This window comes from Micropterus dolomieu, linkage group LG12, assembly GCF_021292245.1.
Source record: "Micropterus dolomieu isolate WLL.071019.BEF.003 ecotype Adirondacks linkage group LG12, ASM2129224v1, whole genome shotgun sequence".
Classification (NCBI taxonomy): Eukaryota; Metazoa; Chordata; class Actinopteri; order Centrarchiformes; family Centrarchidae; genus Micropterus; species Micropterus dolomieu.
In genome coordinates this window covers 6,504,032-6,531,531 of record NC_060161.1, presented here as the reverse complement: position 1 = coordinate 6,531,531, position 27,500 = coordinate 6,504,032, and the positions used below count along the sequence as shown (strand labels likewise).

At 41.8% G+C, this 27,500-nt stretch overlaps 1 protein-coding gene across 1 annotated transcript in view; it reads right to left on the bottom strand.

The window, feature by feature from the left end:
- Positions 1–5,436: 5,436 nt before the first annotated feature.
- ache (acetylcholinesterase) overlaps positions 5,437–27,500 on the bottom strand; it is a 48,772-nt gene continuing 26,708 nt past the window's right edge. Inside the window, exons 2-9 of the mRNA XM_046065431.1 lie at positions 25,721–26,237; positions 25,084–25,307; positions 24,734–24,994; positions 23,265–23,487; positions 22,563–22,808; positions 18,510–18,702; positions 14,968–15,146; positions 5,437–9,514 (exon numbers count right to left, since the gene is read on the bottom strand). Coding sequence (XP_045921387.1) covers positions 9,393–9,514; positions 14,968–15,146; positions 18,510–18,702; positions 22,563–22,808; positions 23,265–23,487; positions 24,734–24,994; positions 25,084–25,307; positions 25,721–26,138 — 1,866 coding nt within the window. The 5' untranslated portion in view covers positions 26,139–26,237 and the 3' untranslated portion in view covers positions 5,437–9,392. The remainder of the gene's footprint in view (positions 9,515–14,967; positions 15,147–18,509; positions 18,703–22,562; positions 22,809–23,264; positions 23,488–24,733; positions 24,995–25,083; positions 25,308–25,720; positions 26,238–27,500) is intronic.

Genomic DNA, 27,500 nt, shown 5'->3' with positions numbered 1-27,500 from the left:
TTTTAAGGCCAATGCCAAGTGTCCAGATAGAAGGGTATTCACTGCCAGTGCTCCAGTGGTTTCACACCATAGTTGAACACAAGGAGAACAAGCACACACGTAGTACAAATATGTATAAAATAATTTGTTTTTTTAAACTCTGTTACATTTTTCGCTGTGCTTTTTTTTCTCATTTAGCAGCACATGTGCTCCTTGGGAAAAAAGTTAGCATAGAGCCCTGTAGACTCCCCCCTCTTCCAGTATATGATAGGATTAAAATGTAGGTTAATTATACAGCACATCTGACCCGTTTTAAACAGTCATGCAGTTACAGATTCATTCCATTGTCATCCTTGTGTGACAGACTTGCTCGCCAATCACAAGCACCATATGCCTCCTGTTACACACCAATCAAAGTGGGCACAGGTGTACATTTACAACAATAAATGAAACTAGAGGAAAATGTGTGGGATAATACAGTCAGCCAAACTAACACAGGTAGTGGCTATGCTGCGGTGTTTCAGCAGCAAAACGTGGCCCTATGTAGTTGACGTGTTGTTAATTTGTCATTTGTGTCAACTACGCATAACAGCGCTCTGTGAGCCCGCTTTGTTTCGTTCTGTTCTCTGCACGGCCAGATTTCACATGGAGCACAATAAGAGCGTTTTGCCTGCCTGATTTTGCTGACTTGTTCAGATGTTAATTTGTTCTGTTGTCCTTGATTTTTGTGCTTCTACCATGGCTACGCTTGTCTACATAGTTAAATTCTTTCTTTATGTCTGTTTTAACAATTGTTGATATATGCTCAGGAGACTGCACAGGTTATTTTATTTTGAAAATTGACCAAATTCTCTATGCCGTTCTGTGTCTGACTTCCTGCCCGCTTCATCTGCTCTGTGTTGCTTGATGCTGCTTCAGTCAAAAATAGGGTAGCAGTGAATACTGAACTTTAGTTAAACTATGTCTACTGACCTTTGCCGCCTTCTCCTTTTCTTGCTTTTCCAGCTCAGCAATGCGCAGGCTCAGTGCCTCCCAGTGCATGATGGGATGGCCCAGATTGTCTTCGCCATAGCCTTCCTGCCACACCAGTGCCGCACTCTCTGAACTTTCATCCTCTTCATCTTCGTTATCAGCGTTGTCATCACTCCTCCTGTCGTCTTCTGCCTCGTTGCTTTCCTTCTCCTCTCGCTGCTGCCTCTGTCTCTCCTTCGCTCCCTCCATCTCTACAAGGGTGACAGCGAAGATACAAGTTTGGCTTCTGTGCACTAGGCTACTGTAAAATTATTAGATTATTTTAATGAAGAGAAAGCAGTGAAGGTCTTTGTGGGAACACCTCATCCTCACCGTAAGGAAACAGTTACATAAATCAGGAAACTCAAGGATCAGTCTATCGTCCACTGACGAACTGTGCGTCAAGTAGAAAAAGGTTAAACACGATTCAACTCTGGCAGTGGCTGGGGTGGGCGTGAGGCGAGCATGACTGCAACGTTTTCTTTTTGAAATTTTATAATAGAATTCTATCTCTTAGCCAGTGCTCATGGCAAAGAAACTCAATGTTCAGATTTAAGTTTGTGGCAATTAAGAATTTTTTGCAAATAGCTGGAATCAATCTTGGGTATGCAAATTAACATTACTTACAGAGCCTTACATGGTCAAGCTCCCTGTTAAATCCAGGATCTATTGCACATACACTTCTGGTCGCTCTCTGAGGCCTTCAGGCCAAGAATTTTTAACTGTTCCTGGAACCTTTTTTAAAATAAGAGTTGATTGTGCTTTCTATGTTGTGACTCCGCTCTGAAACTCTCTCCCTTTAGTCATGAGAGTCTTGGATTCTGTGGAAACTTTTAGAAAACACCTAAAGACACATCTTTTTTGACAAGCATTTAATTAGCCATATGGTTTTGTATTTTACACGTTGTTGTTTTTAGTTTATTTTATTTTTTTTACTGTAAAGCACTTTGTGACCCCTCTTGTCTGTGAAACGCACTATATAAATAAAGTTTTCTTAATTACTAAGACAACTATTCATTAGCATGCAAGGTCATTGATTAATACCTGTAAGAAAAATGAAGGGCCGGTACCAAATCATTTACTGGTGCGACCAACTGGGAAAGTTGAAAAGTTGGTCTGGAGCCCTGTGGACAGTAATATGTTGCATTAGCTAGCTCACTAAACTCAGGACTCTGGCCACTGTCGAAGACACTAAGGTCATGACCTCTGTGTTTTGGGGGAATGATGTGTTTTTAGCAACCTGAGAGGAGTTTACATTCTACAGTTTATAGACTGATTCCAGAATTTTCAGACTGAACACATTTAAACATGAAAGGATTGAGTATTTTACGCCAAAGTTTATTTTTGGCAGTGCAAAGAGGGCTTTTAAATAGCCACACTTTGTGCCTCTGGTGTATTACTATAACATTTAAAAAGCTAACCATTTGTTTTTCTGTAAATAAATGTCAAGAACATCATTTAGTGCTGTTCTGAAGGTATTTACAGAATCCTTCAACCATCAGGACGAAAAATTATTCAGTCTACCGCACAATAAAAAATAAATAAAAAAATCGAACCCATTTACCAAGTCATGACTATTTTCAATCCAGGTGGCTGCAAATGTCAAACTGTGTCTCCTTGTTTGACAGAATAATATCAATATCAATAAAGACAACTAACATTTTACATGTAACATTCCATGCATGTTATTTCTAGCTGCCCTTTTTGTGGAGAAATGTCTTTAAAGGAATCTGCAAATACCGTCAGGACAGCAGTACATGTAGTTAAACCACATTTTTAAAACATTTCCTTGCATATTTGTTTTCCCAAAAGAAGCTGAGGTCTGTGACTTGAATGACATAAAAGGTGAAACTATTGTTAGTTTTAAAAGGAGAAAGAAAGCTTTCGTTGGTCCTCTTGATGTTTGGGGTAATGTTAGTCTACTTGGACCCACCCTTGGACCCTTAGTATTTTTTAAATCCTGATGATTGCGGCCCTGCCTAAACTCAAAGTTAGATCAGTTAGCGTGCAATACGTTATTTCTTTGGACCTAACGAAATTAGACATTTTTGTCTAAACTGACTAACCACATACAATGTAGTTATCACACCAAACTGGCATTAGCTGTTAAAAGGTGACTTACCACTTTGCCCGAAATAAAAGCAGCGCTCTAACTAACGTTATTGCTCTTGTTATCAGAGAAAAAGCTGAGTGTTGCCACATAGTTAGCTCAGCTCCTCCTAACGTTAGTTACATTTCCCCTCACTTGCTTTCCATCAGGAGTTTCACTCAGCCAAATGCGGAAAAAATGCCCAAAAGGGCTGTTCAAACTTATTCTCCGTCTTTTAAATTGTGTCTTGACGGCTTTACTTTTTGGCTGCTATCATGGCAGATATCCACTCACTTTGGGTCCAAACATACGAACAAAAGACTCCCAACTTCAAGAATTTCACGCCACACGGACAAGTTGGCAATTGGAAATTCTACTTTTCAACTTCCTGTCTCTGCCTTCAAAATAAAAGTGTTCTTGATAGCTAGGCAACGCTACCTGAATGTTTGAACGCTAGAACTCTGTAGACACAAAATGGCGGGCCCCCGCAGGATCATCTCCGCAGTTTACAGTAAATTACGTGGTGCAGCGGAAGTTGGTATTCTCCGGGTTGTTATTGCGGAACATCTGCTTTGTGCATATGCAGTCTACTTGTGGCAGAAAAGGGAGAAAGCGGCCTTACACAAGCACGACTTTTTAACTTTGATTTTGGTGAATATACTAGTGATGTGGGGCACTTAACTGGATTTACTGTATCAGACCACAGATGAGACAGCTGAGCATTTCTGGGGTCTGGACCTCACTGATACTGTACAAAAACTGAATTATATTTTATGAAGAGAATATGTTTTCCCGCACACTTGGTGCTTGACCCTGCATGCACTGGCAATATAGCAGAAAGGCTGTTTGGGAGCTGCTTCCAAATATTCTTCAGTTTATTAACTTACTAAATGTTGTTGCTGTATTCGGTGTCTGAATTACTGTTCAGTCTTTAATCTTAAAATAACAGCTTCAAAATATTTTGATGGATTACAATTATATCCATAATAAATAGGCCTAACATTTTGTATAACTTGCATATTATTCTACTGATTGTATTTTCCCAAAATTAAGAAATGCAACATCCTTTGTGGTTGTTTGTGTTGTAATGCACTGCTCTCATATTATTATAAATTACAAATAGTAATTAATACATTTAACACACTATTTTCACACAACTCATGGATTTGTCTCGTGCCTGTCATCATAATAAAAATCATCTGTGGAAATGCCACCCAAAATTAATCTATCAGTCTCACGATGATTCGAATATTTCAGATTAGGAGAAGAAACTGAATCACTAGACAGAAAACTGAGACGTGTTGCTCTTGCTACGCTAGCAAGACATCGTCAAATTGTAAGTGAAAAGATGAAGACGATGCTAGGCCTTTACATTTATATTTATAATAGATAAGTACACACATATTTTCTGAATTCTCTGGGTGAACAATCAACTCTCACAGTCAGACTACCTCCCGTCCTGGGGAAACTCAGACATGGACCAACTTGGTTTTCACATCACTTACAGTAAACTATGACAACAGAAGAAGACTCTGGTGTCACAGCCTTTTTTTATTTACAACTTGAACAACAATCTAGGTCCTGTGCACTGAACAGAAGTTCCTGTTTTGGCCAAAGTGACCTAGGACTTTCGCCTCTAAGTCCCGAGTTTCATTTATAATCCGTCTAATTACTGGTAAAGCTGTTCAGCTGCAGCATTATTAGAGAGAGACGGCTGCAGAGGCAAAATGATCTGTACAGTGTTAACCCAGTGCCTTGCTTTACGTACATCAAAATGGACACTAGGTGGCAGCATGCAACTATTAGTACTGAGTGAAGGACAACACTTTACCTTACCAAAACACATTTTCATCTGCAATGAGCAGGCAGGTAGCTCAGCTATGCTGATTACAGTCCTGCCACAGCCAGATACTATATTCCTTTCATCTTTGTGTCAGAAAGAGACTTTTAACAAATAGACCCAACATAGTCACAGGAATAAAGCATATTCATTAAATAAAACGGTTTCAAGTTAAGTCATTTTAACTCCTCATTATTTTTAAATACAGAGTACTGTGTACACTGCATGTAATGCCACAGCTGTTTGTTTTTAACTTGATTTCACTTCATTTAAGATCACATAATGGTGTGATGCTATGATAACCTGGATGCATATATCACCTAATTTCAGAGATTTTCTTTGGGGGGGGGGGGTTGAGCCCCAGATTGGGAGCATATATAGAAATGGAGCCAAAGTAATGTGTTTATGGGATGTCCTGAGTAAAAACCTAGGATCACCAATTTGTTTGTTTGTATCCTGGTCTGGATCAAACAGCCGATGGTGCATGCTGAGACTCAATAAAAGCTGGAGGTTGACAGAAGCAGCAGGGTGTCTTTATTTCTGTTGCTATAGCTTAACCAAGTCAGCATTCATGATACACAGAGACATACTGCGAAGCTACAAAAGCCTTTAACACTTACAGTAGACTACTAGTGACTGAAACAAACAACGATGAGGCAGAGGACTGAAACAAAGTCAATCAAACATAAAAACACAAGAAAACATTTATGGCACTCATGTTTAGTTTATACTCAGAATAATATTGCTTTTAAAACACAACCTCTATCCGTTATCATTGTTGTTTTATCACGTTATATTTTCACTGCATTTAAATATCAAATATATTCCTTTACTGACGTATTTACGTTATTGCTAACATTAAACGTACCTAACATTAGAGATATATTATTTACTTTAATAGTTTTGTTCAAAAGTATAAATTTTACAGAAAATAACAGTCCATGTTTTGTAGGATATACTGGGGACAGGGCAACTTCACGACATGCACAAGGATTTGATAGGAGGGCAAGGGAAGGAGGTTGGGCTTAAGCGGGGTCTCCCATTGGATGAGAGGAGCTGGGGGAGCTGTCATTCACACAGCCAGTCAGTCCTACATGCTTTCTTCACTGGTATTTCAGGTACAATCCTTTATTCATATTTAGTTCCTCTCAAGCTAAACTACACTACTCGGATCCATAAACAGGAGTTTGACATGCCAACAGTAACAGCCATCAGCCAATCAAAGCTGATTCAGTTCCCTCGCAGTGTTCAAAGAAAAATGGCAAAGAGGTTGACAGACAGGTACAATGATTACATTACACACATGCACTCACGCGCACACACACACCTAACACACACAATGAACTACACCGTCACAGTCCAGAAAGATTTTCCATATAGATTTTTTTTTTTATAGCTTGGATGATAGCATGAGCGCACAAGTATTAATTCATTACTCTAATTATTAAGTACTTTTTGGTGCATACAACAACTTAAGGATCTTGTTCCCACAAAATAAGAACACTTAATATTGTGTGGAATCAAGAATTTACTTCACTAGTTAATGTTTTGTGTGCACAAGATCTGTATGTATTGCAAACCAGCTGATAACTGTACACTTTCAACCTAAAGCATCAGAAAAGTACAATGGCACAATTTAAGATTTTTTCTTCAGTTTTCTCTTTCGCTGAGAATTCTATTAAAACATTTTCACTGTAATGTTACAATAAGAATGAGCTGACAAAAAGCCAATCCATATAATTACAAGACAAGTCTTCATCTGTAAAATATGTAACCTTAAGTCAGTGTTTTTTAGGGTAAAAAAATCTAACTGTTATGTAACCCCGTGCAGCTGTATTTTGGGGTGGGGCAATCAAATCCTGGATGGTGCCCCATAAGAACCTGCTTCTGCCCTGAAACCCAAATCTGAGCAGCATATTATAAGTTGAAAACCTTTTGCTAAAATGACAAAATTACCAGTCATTACCAATTGATTTAATAATAATTTTGTCATTTTAGCCAAAGGTTTTCAACTTTTTATTACATTTTAAGAATTCTCTCTGTTATCAGTGCCACATGAGTAATCTGCAACTCACATACACAGTTTTTCTAAGGGTAAGACTTATGTAATGTATTTATCTGACTGTCTTTTCATTTTTCCATCACATCTCCACCTCTCCTTCTGCCTCATCCATCCCCCTTCTTCCCTCCTCCCATCTCTTTCTCCTTGCCTCATCCCTCTACTTTTCCACCTCCATTTTCCATCCATCCATCCTCTGTGTCCTGTTGGCTGGCAGGCCAGAGGCTCAGCCAGCGCTCTGTCACATTATTCGCTGCTGAGTGGATTACTGTGCCTCCATTAGACTAATGAGAAAGCAGGAGGATGGAAAGAGGTGGGGGAGGGGCAGGGAGGGGGAGGAGAAGAGTGATGCAACTGAAAGATTGATGAGGAAGGAAAGAGAGATGAGAGAGATGAAGAAGAGGAGAAAAGTTAGATGAAGTGGAAGGAAAAAGAGATACAAGAGGGGGTATAAAGAGTTGAAAAAAGGAGGTCTGACGTAAGAGGGAGAGGAGTGAGTGAAGGATGAAAGGGGTAAGAGAAACAGGAGGGTGGTTGGAGGTTAATTAATATGAAGATGAAGATTGGAGTGGAGGAATGGAGGATGAGAGAATGGGTGCAGTTGGGAAAATAGAATGAAGGAAAGTAAAGAAACAGTAAGCAGGGAGATGTGAGATGGAAAAAAAAGGGAGGGAGGATAAGAGGGAAAAGAAGTGAAAAGATGAACAGAGCAGTGAGGACTGAAATGAACAGAGAGGGAGGTGTGTGTGACACACACACACAGAAATGTTAATGAAATACATAAATACATATATATATATTTTTTATTTACTCAGTTAATTCTTTGCTTTAGTTAGTTGGTTAGTTCAGTCTAAGTTTTATTTTGAAACATGGGTACTGTTTACTGTAACATACTTCTCAACACTTAAAAATTATAATTCCGCTCTGATGGTGAAATATTGAATTATTTCACATTAAATCAGCCGACACATTTTTTGATATTGTAATTTAAGAATGTAATTTCAGCCCACATTTCCAGAACAAATAGAGGTCCCACTTCTTACATCTCACCAAAAGGACCAGATTAAAAGACGCAAAAATGTACATTTTTCAAATCCAACATATAACGGCTTAGTGAGACCACATAACTTGATAAAAAATAACATAATCTTCATCTTACAAATGAAAAGTTTAAATCATGACAGTAAACCCCACCCATGCTCAATTTTGCAGTTTTACTTTGTCTGGCATGACAATTAGCTTATGTTAGCAGATTTAAGATTAGAGCTGCAATGATGAGTTTATTAATCAGTTAGTTGATTTAATGAAATTGTATCTGCAACTATTTTGATAACTGATTAATCGTCAATTTTCAAGTAAAAAATGCCAAAACAGGATGGTTCAATAATCTCAAATATGAGAGTCGGCTGCTGTTCTTTAAGAAAATTTTATATTTTAGCGTTTTGGACTGGTAATCACACAAAACAATCTGACGTCACCTTGTACTCTTGAGTTAGTAGTTACAATCTTTTAAATTTATTCACTTTCCTTTTGCAGGGATATTTGTTCAGATTTTTTCAATAGACAGTTTCTGTTCCAACTACCAAGCTGATTTAAAGTGAACTTTTGAAAAGAAATATAAATTAGGCACTAGGATGAATGTCACCATCTACAGTAAAAATCTACAGGAAGAATCTAACTTACATGTCACAGGTTAGGGAGTCTGAATGTTTCCATGAAGCCTTTTCACACGCCAAACACTTGGATGTAACCCAGTTTATGGCTTTACCACAGGAGAAATACACAAAACAAAGTGAAGCAACGCAACAGGTAATGGGAATAATGGTCATACTAGTAGTAATGAACAAGAACAAGACTTAGGCTTCAACAGAAATGTGAGACAGAAATAAACAGTGTTGCTGAGTCCAAAAAACAAAACCCTGATATGTTGGAAAGAAGAAATCCTCAACAGTGAGTCAACAGCAAACCAGCCTGTCGAGATTTGAGTTAAACTGGGGACTTTTAAGACACACACACACACACACACACACACACACACACACACACACACACAAACGCACACACACGCACGCACACACACACACACACACACACACACACACACACACACACACACACGAGGTAATGACACACACATCTTTTACATTTTGAATATTCTTCCACATTGATGACAAATTCCCTCCATAGCCCACAGAGACAAACACAAGTTCAGAAAAACAACCCGTAAATAAATAGTATAAATAAAATAAATAAAGATCAACAGTTCCCGAGTTTGTGTGTGTAGTGAAACAGAAAACAGAACGGAACACAAAAGTTAAATGAAGTTAGACTTCACTGAGGGGCTATGGAGGAAAACTGCCATGGCTCTCTGCCTCCCCCCTCCCAGTCATTCTCTCATCTCTCTGCTGAGGCTCTCAGAGGTCAGTGCAGCGCTCCTGCTTGCTGTAGTGGTCAAACTGGCTCTTCCAGTGCATCATGTAGGAGGACCAGCGATGGAACTCCACCTTCCACTGACGCTCTGCCTCATCGATGTTGTCTGAGAGAAGAAACAAAGACACAGCGAAGAGAGTGGTTAGACTTAGCAAGTGAGCTGTTACGCCCTACTGAAGTTGTACGGCTTTACACTCATGATGTTCTGTTTCTTATGTCATGGTCAGAGGTTGTCATTTGTGTAGGGATACAGTAGGGATAGGTACTGAAACCCGGTATTAAACGGGCTACGGCTACTGCGGGTTAATGCTCTACATTATTGACGATGGCGGAGAGAAGTAAATGTTACACTAAAGCAGCATCGATGATGACAATGCTCCTTGCCTCAACTGCAACAAGACATTGGCTTGTAAGGGTGGAAACACGAGCAATTTATCCAAAGTGCATCATATGCAGGCAGGTATGTATGCTAGCAGCTTACAGCCCACACATGGAGTTAATTAAATTATGCGAACATGGGTTCATGATTAAAAGTAACCATTAGCCAGCTGATTGTTTAGCTATGGGTGGTTCATAAATTCATGCAGTAAATAAGTGTTTATTTTATTTTTTTTACATTTCCATTATCACAACATTAGAGTCTATAATAGTGATTTGTTCAACACATTTCTGTTTCTTTATTTTATTTATTGTATTTATGTACATTTCAGTATATAAAGCATTGTTAATTATTTTGTTAATTGGTTGTGGGTGGTGATGGAACAGTGGATAAGACACATTTCAGGTTGCTCCGTAAATGTAAATGCTCCGTACTTGTATAGCACCTTTCTAGTCTTTTCAACCACTCAAAGTGCTTTTACACTACATCTGCATTCACCAGTCAAACACACTCATACACTGGCGGAACAGCCGCCAGGGGCAAATCGGGGTTCAGTATCTTGCCCAAGGACACTTCGACACGCAACCAGGGGGAGCCATGCATACTCTTTTGTAGGAGGTTTCCTGTTCGTTCAGCGCCAGAATCCGCCCAGTTTTGGAAGCAGGAAGTGCTAAAAGGTTTGGTGTGTGTCTGGGAGAGAGGGCAGTTGGGAGAAAGAGGGAGCAGTTAGAAGAAAGAGGAGAGCTGAGGAAAGAAAAGATCATCGGAGAAATACGTTTAGATAGTAAATCTAGTATAGTAAGGCGTTAATCCCTTCCGCGTTCATCTACTACAGTGTTTCTCTACATCAAAACCTTCTTCATCTCTCAGCAATAACCTCCCAACAACCAGCCACCCACAATACTAAAACCGCCGTCAGCAAACCGGTCCAGAATCCATTACAGCCAGGCAGGTCGTAAGTGCTGAAAAAACTTCATCCCCTTCCCCTCTGCTTTCTATTTCTGAGCAGTGTGTGTTTTTTGATGCGGATGAACAATTACCGTTGAGGAACGGAGCAACCTTTCATTATTTGATGGGCAGTATTTCTTTCTTGCTTCTGAAGGATTGAACTGAATTATTTTTGAATTGCAATGAACTGAACTGCTTCTGAATAGAACTGAACTGAACCCTAAGTGGAAATTTAAGTTGTGTTTATTGTTTGTGGAACACTTTTTAAAATAAACACGTTTGCCTTTGATTGCATATCATTATCGAGTTGTGGTTTTTCATTATTGTTCATTTTCTTGAATTCAACGGGAGGGTCCATAACGTTGTGTATGTATCCTTGTGTGTCCTTTGGTGGGTTAATATATTATTCTGAAATATAATCAAAAATATCTAATGTGTCAGGAGAGAAACCTGACTGGCACCCCAAAATAACCTGTAGCCAAACTGTCACAACATGCCTTTGGTGTGAGAGACCGGGTTTCAAATCCCTTATGCGACCTCTGACATATATATCAATTGTAAGTTGCTTTGGATAAAAGCGTCAGTTAAATACATAAATGTAATGTTTAATTTTTTCTCTTTAAAAAACACAAAAATAACTGATAAGAATACCATTAAAGTACAAGTAAGAGTGTAAGAGTAGCAATAATGTTAAAATCTTAACCATACCCATCCCTACTCAAGAGTTTGGATCTTATGTAATATGAGCCGGTCTCAGGGCAGACTACTGGCTACTGGGGTTGGGGGTCTATTGGCATTTGGTTGGTCGGTTTTTTGCTGTTTGTTGGTCGGGTCGGGGTCTTCCGTGTTCGCGTTGCGTCTGTGAGTCGATTTTTTCTCCCACCCCTACTGGCTACTGGGGTTCTTGCCTGCCTGTTGCTGGAGACGGTGCGGCGTGGTTGAGGCATCCCACTCTCACAAACAACTACATTCTGTAACAGAATTATGCACATACACACACACACACTCATAGACAAATTCACCCACACGCACACAGACACACACACACACAAACTCTCACATATAGAACCCACCCCATGCGGAGACTGTGCTAACGAAACCCGGATAGTGAGGCAACGAGCAACAAACTATTTACAAATGTACACTATTTAAACAAATGCCAAGCCTGAGAGACAGAGGGGCTGCTGGGGAGTCCGCAAGGTGCAAGAATGCCCCAAGTAATGAATGGAGGCCACTCAGGTCAGCCTGAAGGCGCAAAGCTGACCACGGAGACGACAAACCGGTGTCATGACCACACAGCTCCGAGGCTTTTAGTCATTCATTGACGAGATTTGCCCAGCACTCGCTCACCAAAGGAGGGGTTGGCTGCCACATCAGACGGTAGTATCTAGTGAAAGTGGACTGAGACGACCATGTGGCTGCTGCACATATAGCTGCAAGGGAGGCTCCCCGCCACAAGGCCCATGAGGTAGCAATGCCACGGGTTGAGTGTGCCCTCACCTCGGACGGAACGGGCACCCCCGAAAACACATACGCCTGCTTAATAGCGTCCACAACCCAGTGGGACATCCTCCTTTTTGACAAAGGCCTGCCCTGGTGCCTCAAAGCAAATGAAGAACTAGACTTTCTTCCTGAGGGCCCGAGTGCACCTGATATATTCAGCCAGTGCTCTGAGCGGGCACAACATGGACTGGGTTGTGTCGACCACCTGTCCCTCCACGGGACAGAAAAGTGACCGTAGCTCGACTGGCTGGGTCAGATGGAATTTAATCTTGGGCAGGAAAGCCGGATTGGGGCGAAGGACTACACCCAACCCATCAGGCAGGAACCTGCAGCACTGACTGTGAATCGACAAGGCATGGCGCTCACCTGGTGGAGGTTATAGCCAAGAGGAACACAGTTTTGAGGGACAGCCACTTTAGATCAGCAGACCCAAGGGGCTCAAAGGGGGATTTCCCCCGAGGACCACATCCAAATCCCAAAGAGGGACTGAAGGTCTGGTCTTATGAACCGCCAGCCTCTGAGAAACTGGGAAATAAGGGAACAGTCCTGCTTGTTCAGCAGGGTTACGGCCGACTTCCCTGCCTCCAGCTGGATCTGCAAGAACGACAGGATGTCCTGTGCCCTTGCTGAGTAAGGATCCACCTATTGAGGTCGACACCATGTGGCACCCCCGCAACACCCACCAGTGATAAGCGTAGGCGGCTCTTGTGGAAGGGGCCAGCGCCTCTTACATTGTTCTCACCACAGGCTCTGGCAAGCCTAGGGCCTGGAAGCGGTGCCATATCTCCTCCACCACCTGGGGGTGGAGCCTCCACTCCCCTCGGTGGGGTCCCCCCTCGACATGATGTCCACTGGTGAGTTAAGAGGCCCTGGCAAGTGCACCACTCTGAGAGAGCAGAAGCGGGGCTGTGCCCACAGCCACAACTCGGTTGCCAGCTTGCAGAGGACAGGGGAGCCCAGCCCCCCTTGCCTGTTGATGTTGGCCGCCGCTACTGTGCTGTCCGTCCTGACGATGACCTCTCGGTCTGGGCAGAAACTGGCAAAGTGCCAGGTGCACAGCTCTTAGTTCCAAGACGTTGATATGCTGAGTCAACCAGGGGCTGTTCCAGCAGCCGCTGACCCCACAGCCATTGTGGACGGTGCTCCAGCCTGCCAGGGACGCGTCGGTGAAGACCAGTTAGAGATAAACCACCGGTCCCATTGCACTTCCTTTCTGTATATTGGCCGGGTCCCGCCACCAGCGAAGGGCACGGTAAAAGCCTGTGGGAGATTGTGACACTGGCCTGGTGGGAGCCCTGTGGACAAAGGCCCAGGCTCAGCAGGCACCTTTGGACAGGTCTCATGTAGAGGAAGGCAAGGGGAACTATCTGCACCATGACGGCCATTAAGCCCATAAGGCGAAGGCAGAGCACCCAGTTGACCTGCGAACGTAGCTGGAACTGGCAAAAGCAAGCTTTGAGGGCTAGATGTCTCTCAAGGATCAGGACTAGAGTAGCCCTCCTGGAATCCAGCACCATGCCCAGAAATGTTGTCACCTGGGCCTTCGTCAAAACGACAAGAAGAGCAAGTGCCAGCCCTGGCGTCGTTTTGACGAAAGCCCAGGCCCCGAATTTGCTCCAGGAGCAGAGCTGCATGACAGCGACAAAGCTCCTTTGAGGCCACACAAATCAACCAATCGTCAAGGTAAATGTGGATCCTGAGCCCCCGCTGCCTCATGGGTGCAATGACAGCATCCATGCAGTGGGTGAAGGTCTGACGAGCCAACGAAATGCAGAAAGGCAGAAAGGCAAAACCTGAAACACGAACACCCGGCCCTGAAAGCCAAACCTCAGTAAACGCCTGTGCCCCTGCCAAATGGGTATCTGGAAGTCTTTTAGGTCAATGGTGGCAAACCAATTCTATTCTATTTTATTTATATAGTGCCAAATCACAACAACAGTTATCTTACAGCGCTTTTCATAAAAGAGCAGGTCTAGACCGTACTCTATGATGCTATTTACAGAAGCCCAACCAGTCTCCTGCTGTGATTGCTTGCCTTACCCTGGGGACTACTCCGTCAACATCTTGCATCTCAGGGGGCGGAGGTATTTGTTGAGCCCCCTATGATCCAGAACAGGACGAAGTCTCCCATCCCGTTTGGGGACCAGGAAATAGCGGGAGAAAAAAGCAGCCTGCGGATCCCCAGACGAGGTGAGAGCGGAGGGCCCAAATCTCTTATTGGCCGGTCTATACAAATATAGAGCATTTAGAAGGCCAGCATCCTGGAGTCGCCTCTTCACCGCTGATGCTGAGCACTGACTTTTCAGGGTACAATTTATTGACACTGCCAGCTGAGGACCTGTGAGGCACCCGTGCACTGGGACCTCTCACTCCTCTTTCTGTTCTGGTTAGAGGCAGTTTGTACTGTTCTGTGAAGAGATTAGTATACTGCATTGTACGAGATCTAAAGAAGGCCAGTTTTATTGCTTCTTTTATCAGCACAACAGTTTTTAAGCTGTGGGCCTTTGTACGCCTATTTATATATTCCATTAAAAATCAGCCGTTTGCAGCAACAACAGTCATTTACAACATCAACAATGTCTACACTGTATTTCTGATCAATTTGAAAATTCTAAAATAAGGAAATTTCCAAGTGACCCCAAACCTTTGACTGGGAGGACTGGTGAAGACCTGTATTCAATACAGATGTCGTGTGTTGAGTAGAAGCACTGTTTAAAATTAGTGTTTACCAGTGATATTGAGGAGGCGTGGCAGGAAGCGGTTCCAGAAAGCACACATCTGGTTCCTCAGACCTTTGTGGATCTTCAGTGGATCAGTGTTGAGTCCAACATGTTTCTGTTCGCTGATAGTGAAAAGAGGCCAACGCCTCTTGGTGTCCACCAGACCGTCATGGTTCCCATTGGGATTTCTGAAAGGGAGGAGGACATGGGTGGATAAAAGAGACACAGTTAGAATAAGGAGGGATACTACAATTGAAAATACATTAGATGGGAAAACAATGAACCTAAACAGGTGCCAGTTTTAGTTTAGCTAAATCAATGGTTTAACATCAACAGCCCTACAGCCAAACTGATGCTTGGCTGTACTGGCAAGAACTTGGCCACTTATTGTGTAATTTAGCCACCAGCACCGCAAACCTGAACCACAACAAATGTACAAAAAGAGCATGGCACAGAGCAAACACATACTTTTTACATATTCCAAATACCGATGCAAATACATTTAGATAATTAAATAAGGACATTTTTGTGGCTAGTAAATTTGTCTATAGTTTACAAATTTACTTCACGACGTACCCTCTAGCTTGCAATAGAGCTTATAAAAATGAATAGATCTGCAGGGCCAATAAGTAATAAGAAATGTCAGTACAGAAAGGAGAAACATGTATTTGAGAACTTTTCAGAAACTCATTGGTAGTGAAACTACAAATGTTTTTAGCTTTAAGTTTGACAATGGGCTAGCCAAAAGTAGGCAGCCTGAGCCTCAACATGTAATGTCTTGTATGTTTTGAAAAGTCTTCTGAAAAGGTTGCTGTGCTCCAGTGGAAAGAAATCAGTATATGGCTATTTTATCAAAAGCCTGGAATCAGCGTTCTGCTAAACTGTTGCAGGGCCATTTCTCACTTGCTAAGACACTACGACTGTCCAGACATAATGGAGGATAGAACTATTATTCATCATCATATCGTCCCTCTCCTCTCTCCTTCTATCACTTTCTGCAGGTGTTTCTGGATCAGGAGCTGTGGGGTCTGGATCTGTTGCTTCGTGTCACCTGCTGCCCTCCTGTTCCTGCTCGACACCCGCTCCTACTGTTATTATTAGTCCTAGTATTTCTGTGCGTATATTGTGTTGGCTAAATGGATCTGATCTAAATTTTTAATTCACAAAATATGTCATTTGTCAGGATCTCTCTGACTGAATAAAATGGTGAGATTTATTTTCATAGGTTCACTTTGTCTCTAACGTATTTAAGGACCTCCAGCCGTGCCCCCAGGGCAGACTGAGACCCCATCCACACTACTAAGTTTCCGTTTAAACGCAGACCTTTTGCTACGCTTGCACCTCCCATCCAGACTAAAACGACGAAACCAAAGACCTCAAACGGAGAAGTTTGAAAGCGCTGCATACCCTGTTTTTTGTTTTAAAACAAATAGCAAATACAGAGGACTTTAAAAACCATTATGCCGACACTCACATCTGGCTTCCTGATTGTGTCTTATAAGTCATGCAAAACAAATGCACAAATCTACTGACAGTGTTTTAGTTTTGGTATTTTTATTAAAATATTTTGTACTTTGCAAATAACACTTATATATACTGTGCATGTCGCTGTATTTACTTTGCGACGACTCCCAGTCTGTTTCCGCCGACCAAATTGCTTTATACTCCTGTGTTACTTTCAGTAACAGTTCCACCACGTGCTCTCGTCTGTAGTAGTACTTTCTTCTATCACCAGATCTTCTGCAACTGCTGAAAAGACATCGGGATATACATCGGCACGAGCATGCCCAGTGTACGTGAATGGCTACTACATGTGTGTTTTCAGTCATTTTAATATAGACGGAGATCAATTCCGCAGCTAAAACGCTCGTGTGGACAGAGATCATTTTCATTTTAAAACTCGTAGTGAAAAATGGTAGTGTGGATGTAGCCTGAGAGTGTACAGTCATGCTAGCGGATTTTATGAGACTGTACTTGCCCTAAATGTTACTGTCAGCATGCTAAGTTTGGCAGGCTCAAATTACAGATGAGGCTAAGAGAAACACAGGTATTTGTAAACCAAAATATGGTGCCAACTGAAAAGTCGGAGGACTATTTAAGTTATTACGATACATCATCTGGATATGATAAATTGCTTTACATGTGTGTTGTTGTGAGTTAATGCACTTTCTTATTTCTAATTTGTATTTCTGATGTGTATTTATCATTTAATGATTTTGTTGAACATTTATGAATTTTATCTTATGAAGTTATTTTGCGTCTGCCCCCTCAGTGCCGTTTTGCTTTGCTGCGGGTAAGTTGTGAGGAAAAATGCTAATGCGCTGTTGTATTGTTTTCTTTGGAAATTAATCACTTAAAATTCGTAGACAACAGCACTGGTATATCTTTATTTATAAAGCTATACTTGGCAAACTTCCACTGTACCTCTGTAACCTCCTCTCTGTCTGCTCTGGTACCTATCAGCTACGCTCCTCAAAGTGGTTGCTTTTTAACGTGCCACGAGTTGCAACTGAATTGGGAAGAACTGCTTTCTCTTATTCAGCACCTTGGGGGTGGAATAATCTACAGAAAGAGCTAAAGTTAGAAACCCTTATGTCCATTAATGAATTTAAAACTACTGTAAAGAATGTTGTGATGGAGACATGTTCTTGTTTTTCTTGAGAGTCTCATTGTGTTTTTTTAACATTTTGTACTTGTTTTATCATGAAAATGTAACTTGGTATTTATTATGTATGCATTTGTTGTGATTTGGCTGCTACCTTGGCCAGTTCTCTCTTTTAAAAGAGATTCTGAATCTCAATGGGACTTCCTGGTTAAATAAAGGTTAAATAAAAAAAATTGTTGTTCTAACTTTTAATTCATACTGTTTACAGTTAATTAGATTATGTTAACCAGCTGTTTAGTGTTGTTTGACCATTACTATAAGTTTGATAGATATGTTCATGTGTTTCTAGGCAGCATTTATATCATGGCGGGTGTGTCATGTGATCAATGTAGCACTGCAGAGATCTTAGCATTCAATTCCTGAGTAAGTTCTGTTATTTTGCATGTTTATGAGCAGATGTGCACAAAAAAACAGAAGGCCAGACTGTGTAACGTCTGGTCTTGTCTGTAGCTGGCCACCTCATCTATTCTGTAACTAAGCAACCAATGAAGCCAATCAAGATCAACTGGTCTGTCCTCTCTGGTGAACTCTATTTTAGGTCTGCAACTAATGATTATTTTCACTGTCTTCGATTGTTTGGTCTATAAAAAGTGAGAAAATGGTGAAAAATGTTGATCCGTGTTTCCTAAAGCCCAAACTGACTGTCCCTTTGTTTTGTTTTTTTCCACAACCCAAAATGGATTCAGTTTACTGTCACAGGGAAGTAAATAAACATGAAAATATTCACATTTAACAAGCTGGAATCAGAAAAAAAAATTGGCTCAAACCGATTATCAAAAAATTTAAGAGGTGACAGCTAATCAATCAATCATAGAAGCTCTACTGCTGCTCAGTATAGTTCTTATGTACATAGCAGATTCATTATTTCCAGTCTGTGATGCCTCACCCAGTTCGTGCAAAGTTGGCCCAGTATCTCATCATGCGTCGGCTCAGCATCTCCTCCTCTCGGGTGTAGTTAAGTCTCTTCTCCAGTGGCAGGCCAAAGACAAACTCGATCTCGTAGCCATGGATCACACCCATCCACTCTGGCCAGGCCAGGTTGGATGCTCGGTGGTCAAACAGGTAGACGAAGACCCCTCCTTGAGGAGCAAGAGGAGAAAAGGATGATGGTCAATGGTCTGACATCATCACCCTCTGCAGATTTGAAAATTGTTTAGAGCCTGAAGAACTTTCCAACTAAAATATCTTAGTGTTTACTATATTAAAACTGCAAAATGGCACTAAATCCTTTTGTGAGGATAAATTGCCAAGCTTTTCAGGATTCATCAAATGGCATTTACAAGCCAATATCCAGTCACAGTCATGGTGCCATCTACTGGCAACAGAAATTAGAAAAGAAATTACATTACAATTACATGTTGCCTTGGCAACACATTATTTGCCATAAAACAGGAAGCTGTTTTTTTGAAAGGCTAAGGATGCTTGAAACCTCACAAAACTTTGCACACACATCATAAAGGGGTGTATTTTGTCGTCTGATATGGTTTGGGGGCATGAGTGTGGAAATATGGCTCAATTAGCACCCCCTAAATTTCAACAAAGCAGCCCCGCCGTACATTACAACTAGATGCATAAATTTGGTTGGTAGCGGTAATCATCTCTAGACTTTAAAAAAGCCTCTCGGGAACCAGTATACTTAACCCAACAGGACGTCAGCCATTTTGAATTAATCTTAATTGGATTGTTTGGCCATTTACAGGCTTCGTTCTTTAACATACTTCTACTAGATAAGTAATCAGATCAAACTCAAATTTGGGCAGAGCAATCAAGACCGTTGCAATGTTAAAATGCAAAGCTTTTGAGTTTCCTTTTAATGTCGTCGAATTTCCATGTTTTGATGTGTCACATTTAGTACCTCCGCTAGCACTGTTCCACATCATCGGATCCTTTCCAAATTTGTGGACATTTTATTTAGAAGATACTTTATTGTGACATACATGTTGCAAAATTCATTCTCTGCATTTAACACATCCCACAAGGGCGTAGTGGGCAGCAACTCCAGATGTTTATCAGTCTCTGGTCAATAGCACTGACTGGAGAACCTAACAACATGCACACTCCACACAGAAAGGCTGGGATGACCGGGGTTTGAACCCGCAACCTTCTTAATGTGAAGCTACAGTGCTGTCCACTGAAACACCGTGCCGCCCATGCAAGTCTGGATAGTTATTGCATTCATAGTTATTGCACCACCTATGTAGGATCTGAGCCACACCACTGCCTCTTCAAGACAGAGGGAAAGAGAGGCATGATAACATGCAAACTATGGAGAGGGAGAGAAAGGGAGAGGCTGAATGTCCTGGGGGATGAAGATCCAGATTTTCCAGTTATTTCTCAATGGGGGTGTTCAGAGGACAAACGGGGGCACTGGAAGCAATATTTAGGAAAGGATGGTGTTGAGGTACTGGCGACCTGATGTCAGCTGGGATTGGCTCCAGCCCCCCGCGACCCAGTACGCAGGATAAGCCGTTGTCGATGGATGGATGGATGGATGGTGTTGGGGTGACCTTGGGAGGTGTTTGTTTTAAGGCTAGTTTCCGCTAAAGATTTACAACAATAGTAGTTTAAACTTTCAACTACTTGCAAAATAACTGGAGTCTGCAACATTAAAACCTGCTAGTTTACGGGACTGCAACTGGACAAAATTTCACCCACATGGCGTTAACTGTGTAAACTCTGGAAAATGTCTCTTTCTTTCTATTTCCTGTGAAAGAATTTCTTTCTCTTAAAATTGTTCATTTCTTTGAGTGATACACTGTGAAAGCCTTGTTATCGCAGTGGTTACACATTTACAAGAGGGATATTCCTCTGTCAGACTTACCCCTGAAAGCACCTTCGAGTCCTGCTCCTGATGTGACACCATTGACTGCCGCGAGAGTAATCAAGTGGACCCACGTCATGCTGTGAGTCGCAGTCGGTTTATGACCCATCAGTAACATAACTGTTGGAGTTTTGCTATATAAAAATGTTCTAAAGTGAGCCGCAGCCTTGCTCTGTTTGGGACTATGAGCTGTACTTTACCCGAGGTGAATACATATTTAAAAACAACAAAATGTCCCCAAATCACACACAGTTTCTGGGGGGAACATTCACTCATTAATTAAATATAATTTCATTTCACATGGTTTTTCTGTTCCCTGGGAAGGTAATAAATGTGTTCATGTGTATGTGTGTCATTCAGTGATTTTTAATAACAACAGTAACAACAACAATAATAATCATCAACAATATTCAGGGAAATTAGCCTACATCTTATTTGATGGGGGCGGTAAGGGACCTAGATAATGGATAGGGGGGCGCTGACCCTAAAAAGGTTGATGATCTAGATCGACAACACCCTCAGGGCCACACACACATGTCTGCACATGTGTTTGTGTGCCTGTGTGTTTGGGCTATGAACCTACAATCCAGAGATGATTTTTATCCTGTGACAGCTCACACATTTAAAGAGTGTTCGAACATACTGTATTATCTATCAGTATCTTCAGTGAAGTCTCATGCCACTCATAGTGAAATACATTTTTCATTAAAGCTGCAAGCAGCGTTGGGTGGGCCCTCGCACGTGTAGCACGTCAAGTGAGGCGGCTGGGTTGTAGATTCTGGAGCTCTGCCGACGTGGCTGTGAATTTGCCACGCGCTTCGCACGCTGCACAAAGGTGTTCAAATCATAACTTCCTGTGTCCCCTTTGTGACGTTATATAGCACTTGGCGCTATGACTAAAACTGAATATTGGCATGTAGATATGTTCAGGGTGTGACTGTTATCAAGCATGTAAAGTTTGGTGCCGATGTGAGCATGTAGACTGAAGTTACAATAACTAAATCATCGATTTTGGACGCCACAGCCACGCCGTTCCCCAAAAACTCACAACTTTTAATCGTCAATGGGTTTAGACTGCACAGCAAAACTCTGAAGTTGGTCGGACTAATTCTCTAGGAGGAGTTCATTAAAGTAGTAAAGAGTGTGTAAAAAATCCAAAAATGACCATAAAATTCTAAATGGCCGACTTCCTCTTGGGTTTAGGGCATTGCTCCAAGAGGCTTTTTGGTACGTCTGGACATGATACATGTGCCACAGAAATTTCATACACTTCCTATTGCCAGTAGGGGGTGCTGTGACTATCGGTGAATGTTGCCTTGTACATGTGTTCAGGGCGGGACTTATGAAGCGTGTAAAATTTGGTACAGATTTGATCATGTACAGTCAAGTTACAACAACTTCCGATGTCACGGCGAAGAAAAACAAAAATCCCTTCAGTTTCAATAGGGGCCTCGCAAGGTTCATGCTCGGGCCCTAAAAATAATTCCTTCTGTTTCAATGGGGACCTCCCACGTTTCGTGCTTGGGCCCTAAATATGACTTTGAGCTGAGAGAGTATTTTTGATAATAAGTGCCACAAATACTAAATAGTGAATCAGGTACTCCTGGATGAGAGCGACTATCAGCATCCAACGTCGCAACCATGCAGAGCTCCCCCACATTCACTAAACAAACAGAATTAGCTGATTGCACACACCAAGCATTAGGCACACTCAGAATTTTCACACACACTCGATATATTATATTCTGGTTAATGTTAACATTTGTCTTTAACTTCTAAATGAATGCTTTATATAACATGGTTAAACTGTGGGCTTGATGAAAGGTCATCTAATGGCTTGTGTGATATCAGAGGTTTCAATCAATCCAGATGTATTGTGTCCCAACGTGTCAGGTGTCAAATGTTTTAGGTTTCAGATAGTAAAAAGTCATCCCAAAAAACTACAGTCTGCTAGATGAAGTTTGGTTTTGTGAGAACGAGAGTGCCAAACTGTAGTTGGTGATACATAAGCTGATGTATCAGCTTTTCTGCACACTGCAGCACACTTACATTGTTCCAGAAGTAGCTTCTAGGTTTATAGCTGTACAGAAAACTACACCCTCTACCCAGATTTCTTACCTTGTGAGTTTCCTCCACTGGTCATCACCCCGGAACTGGCTCCTCCCATGTTAGCTTTGATGGCGTTGTTCTGGGCATAGGAGCGAGCAAAGTGGGCCAGCGGGCAGATGACGTTGTGGTCACCCACGATGTCATCCAAGGCTTCACGGTTCTTCATCCCGTTATTCTCATCCATCCAGTCAGTATACTGTAGCACCACCGCCTCCAGGCCAATATCGTTAGCATGTGGTACACTCATCTTGACACCTGGCAGAGTGAAGTTTAAAGGTTTTAGGGGCATTGTTAATTGTTTAAGATGTACAGTGTAACTGTGCCTGTGAAGCTGTAAATCATGGCTTTAATTGTTTTGGTTTATTTTGATGAGCCGATTTCTACAATTCTCTCTGATTAGTCACAGTTAAAAAAGAAAGATCATGAAGAACAAGTTTCTGCAATAACATAAAAAGTAGAAAACTATTGCTTCACTTTCTGTTTGTAGTGACTTTATTGTTTCATGAAATGCTAGCCTATTTCTCTTTAAATCTAACCATCTAACCATGTTTTTCCCACAAGACAAATTTTATTGTATAAGTCATAACTGCACACACAATTATACTCTAACCCTTGAGTTTAGAGTCACATTATAGCAGAGCGTTTTCTGGAACAGAATTATGTGGTATTCTTTTGACGTCCATCAGTTTTTTCCAGCTGAGGGAGCTTCACCTTCCAAGAAGTCCTCTCTGGAAATAAGGCTCTCATTGTCCTTGCTGAAGCCTGGCGCTCCATACAACAGGAAGTAGGAGCCCTCGTCCTGGTTGACCCCGAGCAGGATCTGAGTGTCTTTAAAGTTTCCTGAGTTGAGCATGGCCTCGGGAGTGTCGGGCAGAACCTCGCCATCCACAACAGGGACAAATGAAAACCGGAAGAGGGCTGACCACGGCAGGACCTGCTCAGAACAGGATGACAAGTTCAAATGTACATGACTTTGTCTGAGTGGCTGTGAAAGAGATACTGTAATAAACAGACCAAATCCAAATTAAATTCTTGCAACAATTTGATAAGTTTCATGATTTGTCAGGTTTTTGAAACATTTTTTTTGAAAATTACTTTTACCGTGATAGAGGATTTAATTAATATCACATCATAAACCCTCAATGCAAGTTTCTTCATGCTGCTCCACTTCTTTATCAGTTGACAAGGAATTCTACCTGAACTAAACATTTTGAAATTTTGAAAAGGATAGTGTGATTCTATATTTTTCTTATGGTCAACATCTCTCATGAAAAGACCCAAACCAACAATTTGTTGCTCATCTCTCAATACTTTCTGACCTCCCTGTCTGTAGCTCCCAGCCCCAAGCCCTTTCATTACTACTGAAGACGTTATTAGGATTCAATTTATTGGGGCTATTTCCAAAGGTGGATTAATCCACAGTTGGTGCTGTAGTTTATTTTGACTCAATGTGTGTTGATGGTAATGAGAAAAAAGCATGTCACTTAGTGCAACGATGTCGCTCATTGATTTAACAGTTTCATAGCTTCACAAAACTACTAAATATATTAAATCTGAATTAGATTTTGACTGCCATCTACATGGATCTAGATGGGAAAAAATATAAAAACCACTATGAATCTCCTAATGGGAGTGAGAAAGAGAGTGGCTGAACCGGTGAGCACTGGTGAAGAAAGCTCAAAAACTACAGTATTTCTTGAGGAAGCTTAAGAAGGCCAAATTCCCACGCCAAGTTCTTGTCAGCTTTTACAGAGGAGCAACAGAAAGCATCCTGACTGGAAACATCACACACTGGCATGGGATGTGCACGGCCCAGGACCGGAGGGTTCTGCAGCGGGTGATTCAAACTGCTCAGAAGATCATTGTTACCCATCTCCTGAGCATCAGTGATATCGGTGAGGTGAGGTGCCTGCAGAGCCCAAAGGATACTATATATATATATATATATATATATACATACACGAGATTACTGTATATTGTCTGCTACATAGCAGAAGGGAGTTACAAACTCAATATCACCTTACAACCTGTTGTAATGTAACAAATAAATCTACCTTGTTAAAAAACATTCTCAGAAAATTCTTTGCGGAGCTCATCAACTGCATTCCCTTCTGAAGCTGTCCGTCTAGAAGAGGATAAATTGAACTTCACTGACTGTTTACTGACAGAGTCTGCATTACCTGCCACTCCTGGTCGATGAGGTCCTGTGGAGATTTATCGCGCAGACAGTCCACCAGCTCGGTATCGTTGCCCCCGTTGCAGCCAACCAGTTTGCCCAACAGCGTGGCCCGTCTGCGAGCCTCAGCAGGAGTGACCGAGGCCCAGGGACAGTTGGGGACTCCGCTCTGGAGGATGGCCCTGGAGAAGGTAGGCCGGCTGTCTGGAGACAAGAGGTGGAATCCTACTGAGGCGGCACCAGCACTCTCACCAAAGATAGTCACCTGTTTACCAGCAAGTAGAGAGATCAGTATCAAAAGCTTGATTCTTAGCGTAGAAACAATACGATAGAGAAAAACAGTGAGAAAATAACCTGTTTGGGGTTTCCACCAAAGAAATGGATGTTGTCTTGTACCCACTGCAGCGCCATTCTCTGGTCTAGCAGACCCACATTGCCAGGAGCCTCTGAGGAGCCATGGAGAGCAAGGAAGCCGAAGGCACCAATCCGGTAGTTCATGGAAACCACAATGACGGTCTCACTATAAGCTAGATAACGCCCATCATACACGTCCAGAGAAGAAGAACCACTGTAGAACCCTGGAAATGTTAAAAAGTACAGTATTAACCCATTTCTCCCAATCTCCCACCACAGACAGAAGCAGACACCTCTTTTTATTTATATTTCAATTCAATGCATAAAGTGCAAATGACTTCCAAAGTCAAAGTGTCTACTCACAAAAAGTGGAGGAGCAAACGCAGTGGACACATATTTAACAGATGCCAAAATTGGCACTCTTTTTTATGCACCTGCTGGAGAACAAGGCACGCCTGGGGCACGTATCCACTGAATATTGTATGAATTTTGAAAACAGAAGGTGCGGCCCTATTGGTACATGCCTACTCCTTTACCTTACATATTACTGATGACTGCTGACCCAGTGTCCTCACTGCAAGAATGACTCGTGTAACCTATTTATACTTTGAGTAATTCTGAAGTTGAATCCAAGTACCTCCGCCGTAGATCCATGTCATGACGGTGAGATTATGTGGTTTGGGTGAGGGGGGTACCCAGATATTGAGGTACAGGCAGTCTTCACTCATCTCTCTGTTGGGGTTCCACATCTCGCTGCCCTGGAAGCCAGGGAACGATGTGTCCACAAACTGATAGCAGGCCTTGGGGTATGCGATTGCGTCCCGCACCTGTGTCCATGACTTCTTGGGCTCAGCGCGACGGAAACGCAGCTTCCCGGTCGGTGGTTCAGCAAAGGGGATACCCAGAAAAGCGGTGACATAGCCTCGTTCTGGAAGTTGCAGATGGATCCCACGGACTGGACCACTACGTGTCTGAACGATGAGGTCTGCCTCACTCTGGGAGGAGCAGGTGGGAAAGAGGAGAGACAGGAGGAGGAGAAGGACGGAAGCCTGCATGATGGAGGCAAAGACACAGACCCTCTGTGCGGCTGGAGCTGTGGTCGCGATTCCCTCTCCAATCAGTGAGGGCAGGGTCTGCTCTGCTTCGCCTCACCTCTAGAGAGAGAGAGAGAGAGAGAGAGAGAGAGAGAGAGAGAGAGAGAGAGAGAGAGAGAGAGAGTAATATGATTACAGTAGAGTGATGGAGAACAGACTAAAAGAGGGAGGGAGAAATCAGATGAGGAAAGAGAAGAGAGGACAGAAGATCTAGGAAGTCTGGAAGTGTCATCAAGGTAGATTTAAGATCTGTTCAGACAGGCCTAACCATAACCTCTAATCCAAATTATTATTGGTCACATGCCTTGAACCCCAGATTCAAACCACATCTTTAAACTTTGTCTTGTTAATTAGATTTGGATACTGTATTTCTTATGTACATGTGATCAATCACTGAATCCAGCACCTGCTGGGCTAAATCAAACAGGTCCTTCCGCATCGACACATTGTCAATATAGAAACTAGATAGTTTAAACAATCTCCTCACTCATTCTATACGAGGCCTTTGCTGTGTGATGAAGCAAATGCCACTGCTAGTTTTCCCTGAAGCTTATTATAACATTCATTTATATATAATATTTATATATATCATTATCATTTAAAAAACATCAGGGGAGGTGGGGAAGCACCACTATAAATCACTGCAGGAAATCTGGTAAGGTGTTAATTAAGCAAATAAGGTTAACTGATAATACCATTGTTTTCATTGTCTAAGATATGACTAAGACTACTAATACCTAAAGGATGCTAGTGGAGACAGATTTGGCTATGCAAGACTTTGGATATCTAAAGAGCTGCAGACTCCACTGAAGAAACCGGTAGATATACCTCTCTGGTTTACTACTGTCTCGATCGGTTAGTTAGTTAGGTAGAACAGCAGCTCCTGTGTTCTGCAAGGTAAATTTACTGTTTTTGTGAGGTGAGATGAATAAAGCAACTGTTTCTGGTTAAACAAAAAGGATCTTACTCTTTAAAAAAAAAAAAAATGTCTTTCTCTGTAGGGACCCTTTCCATAATGTTGTCGGACACTATACAGTGGGTACGGAAAGTATTCAGACCCCTTTAAATTTTTCACTCTTTGTTTCATTGCAGCCATTTTCCAAAAATCAAAAAAGTTCATTTTATTTCTCAGTAATGTACACTCAGCACCCCATCTTGACAGAAAAAAACAGAAATGTAGAAATTTTTGCAAATTTATTAAAAAAGAAAAACTGAAATATCACATGGTCATAAGTATTCAGACCCTTTGCTCAGTATTTAGTAGAAGCCCCCTTTTGATCTAATACAGCCATGAGTCGTTTTGGGAAAGATGCAACAAGTTTT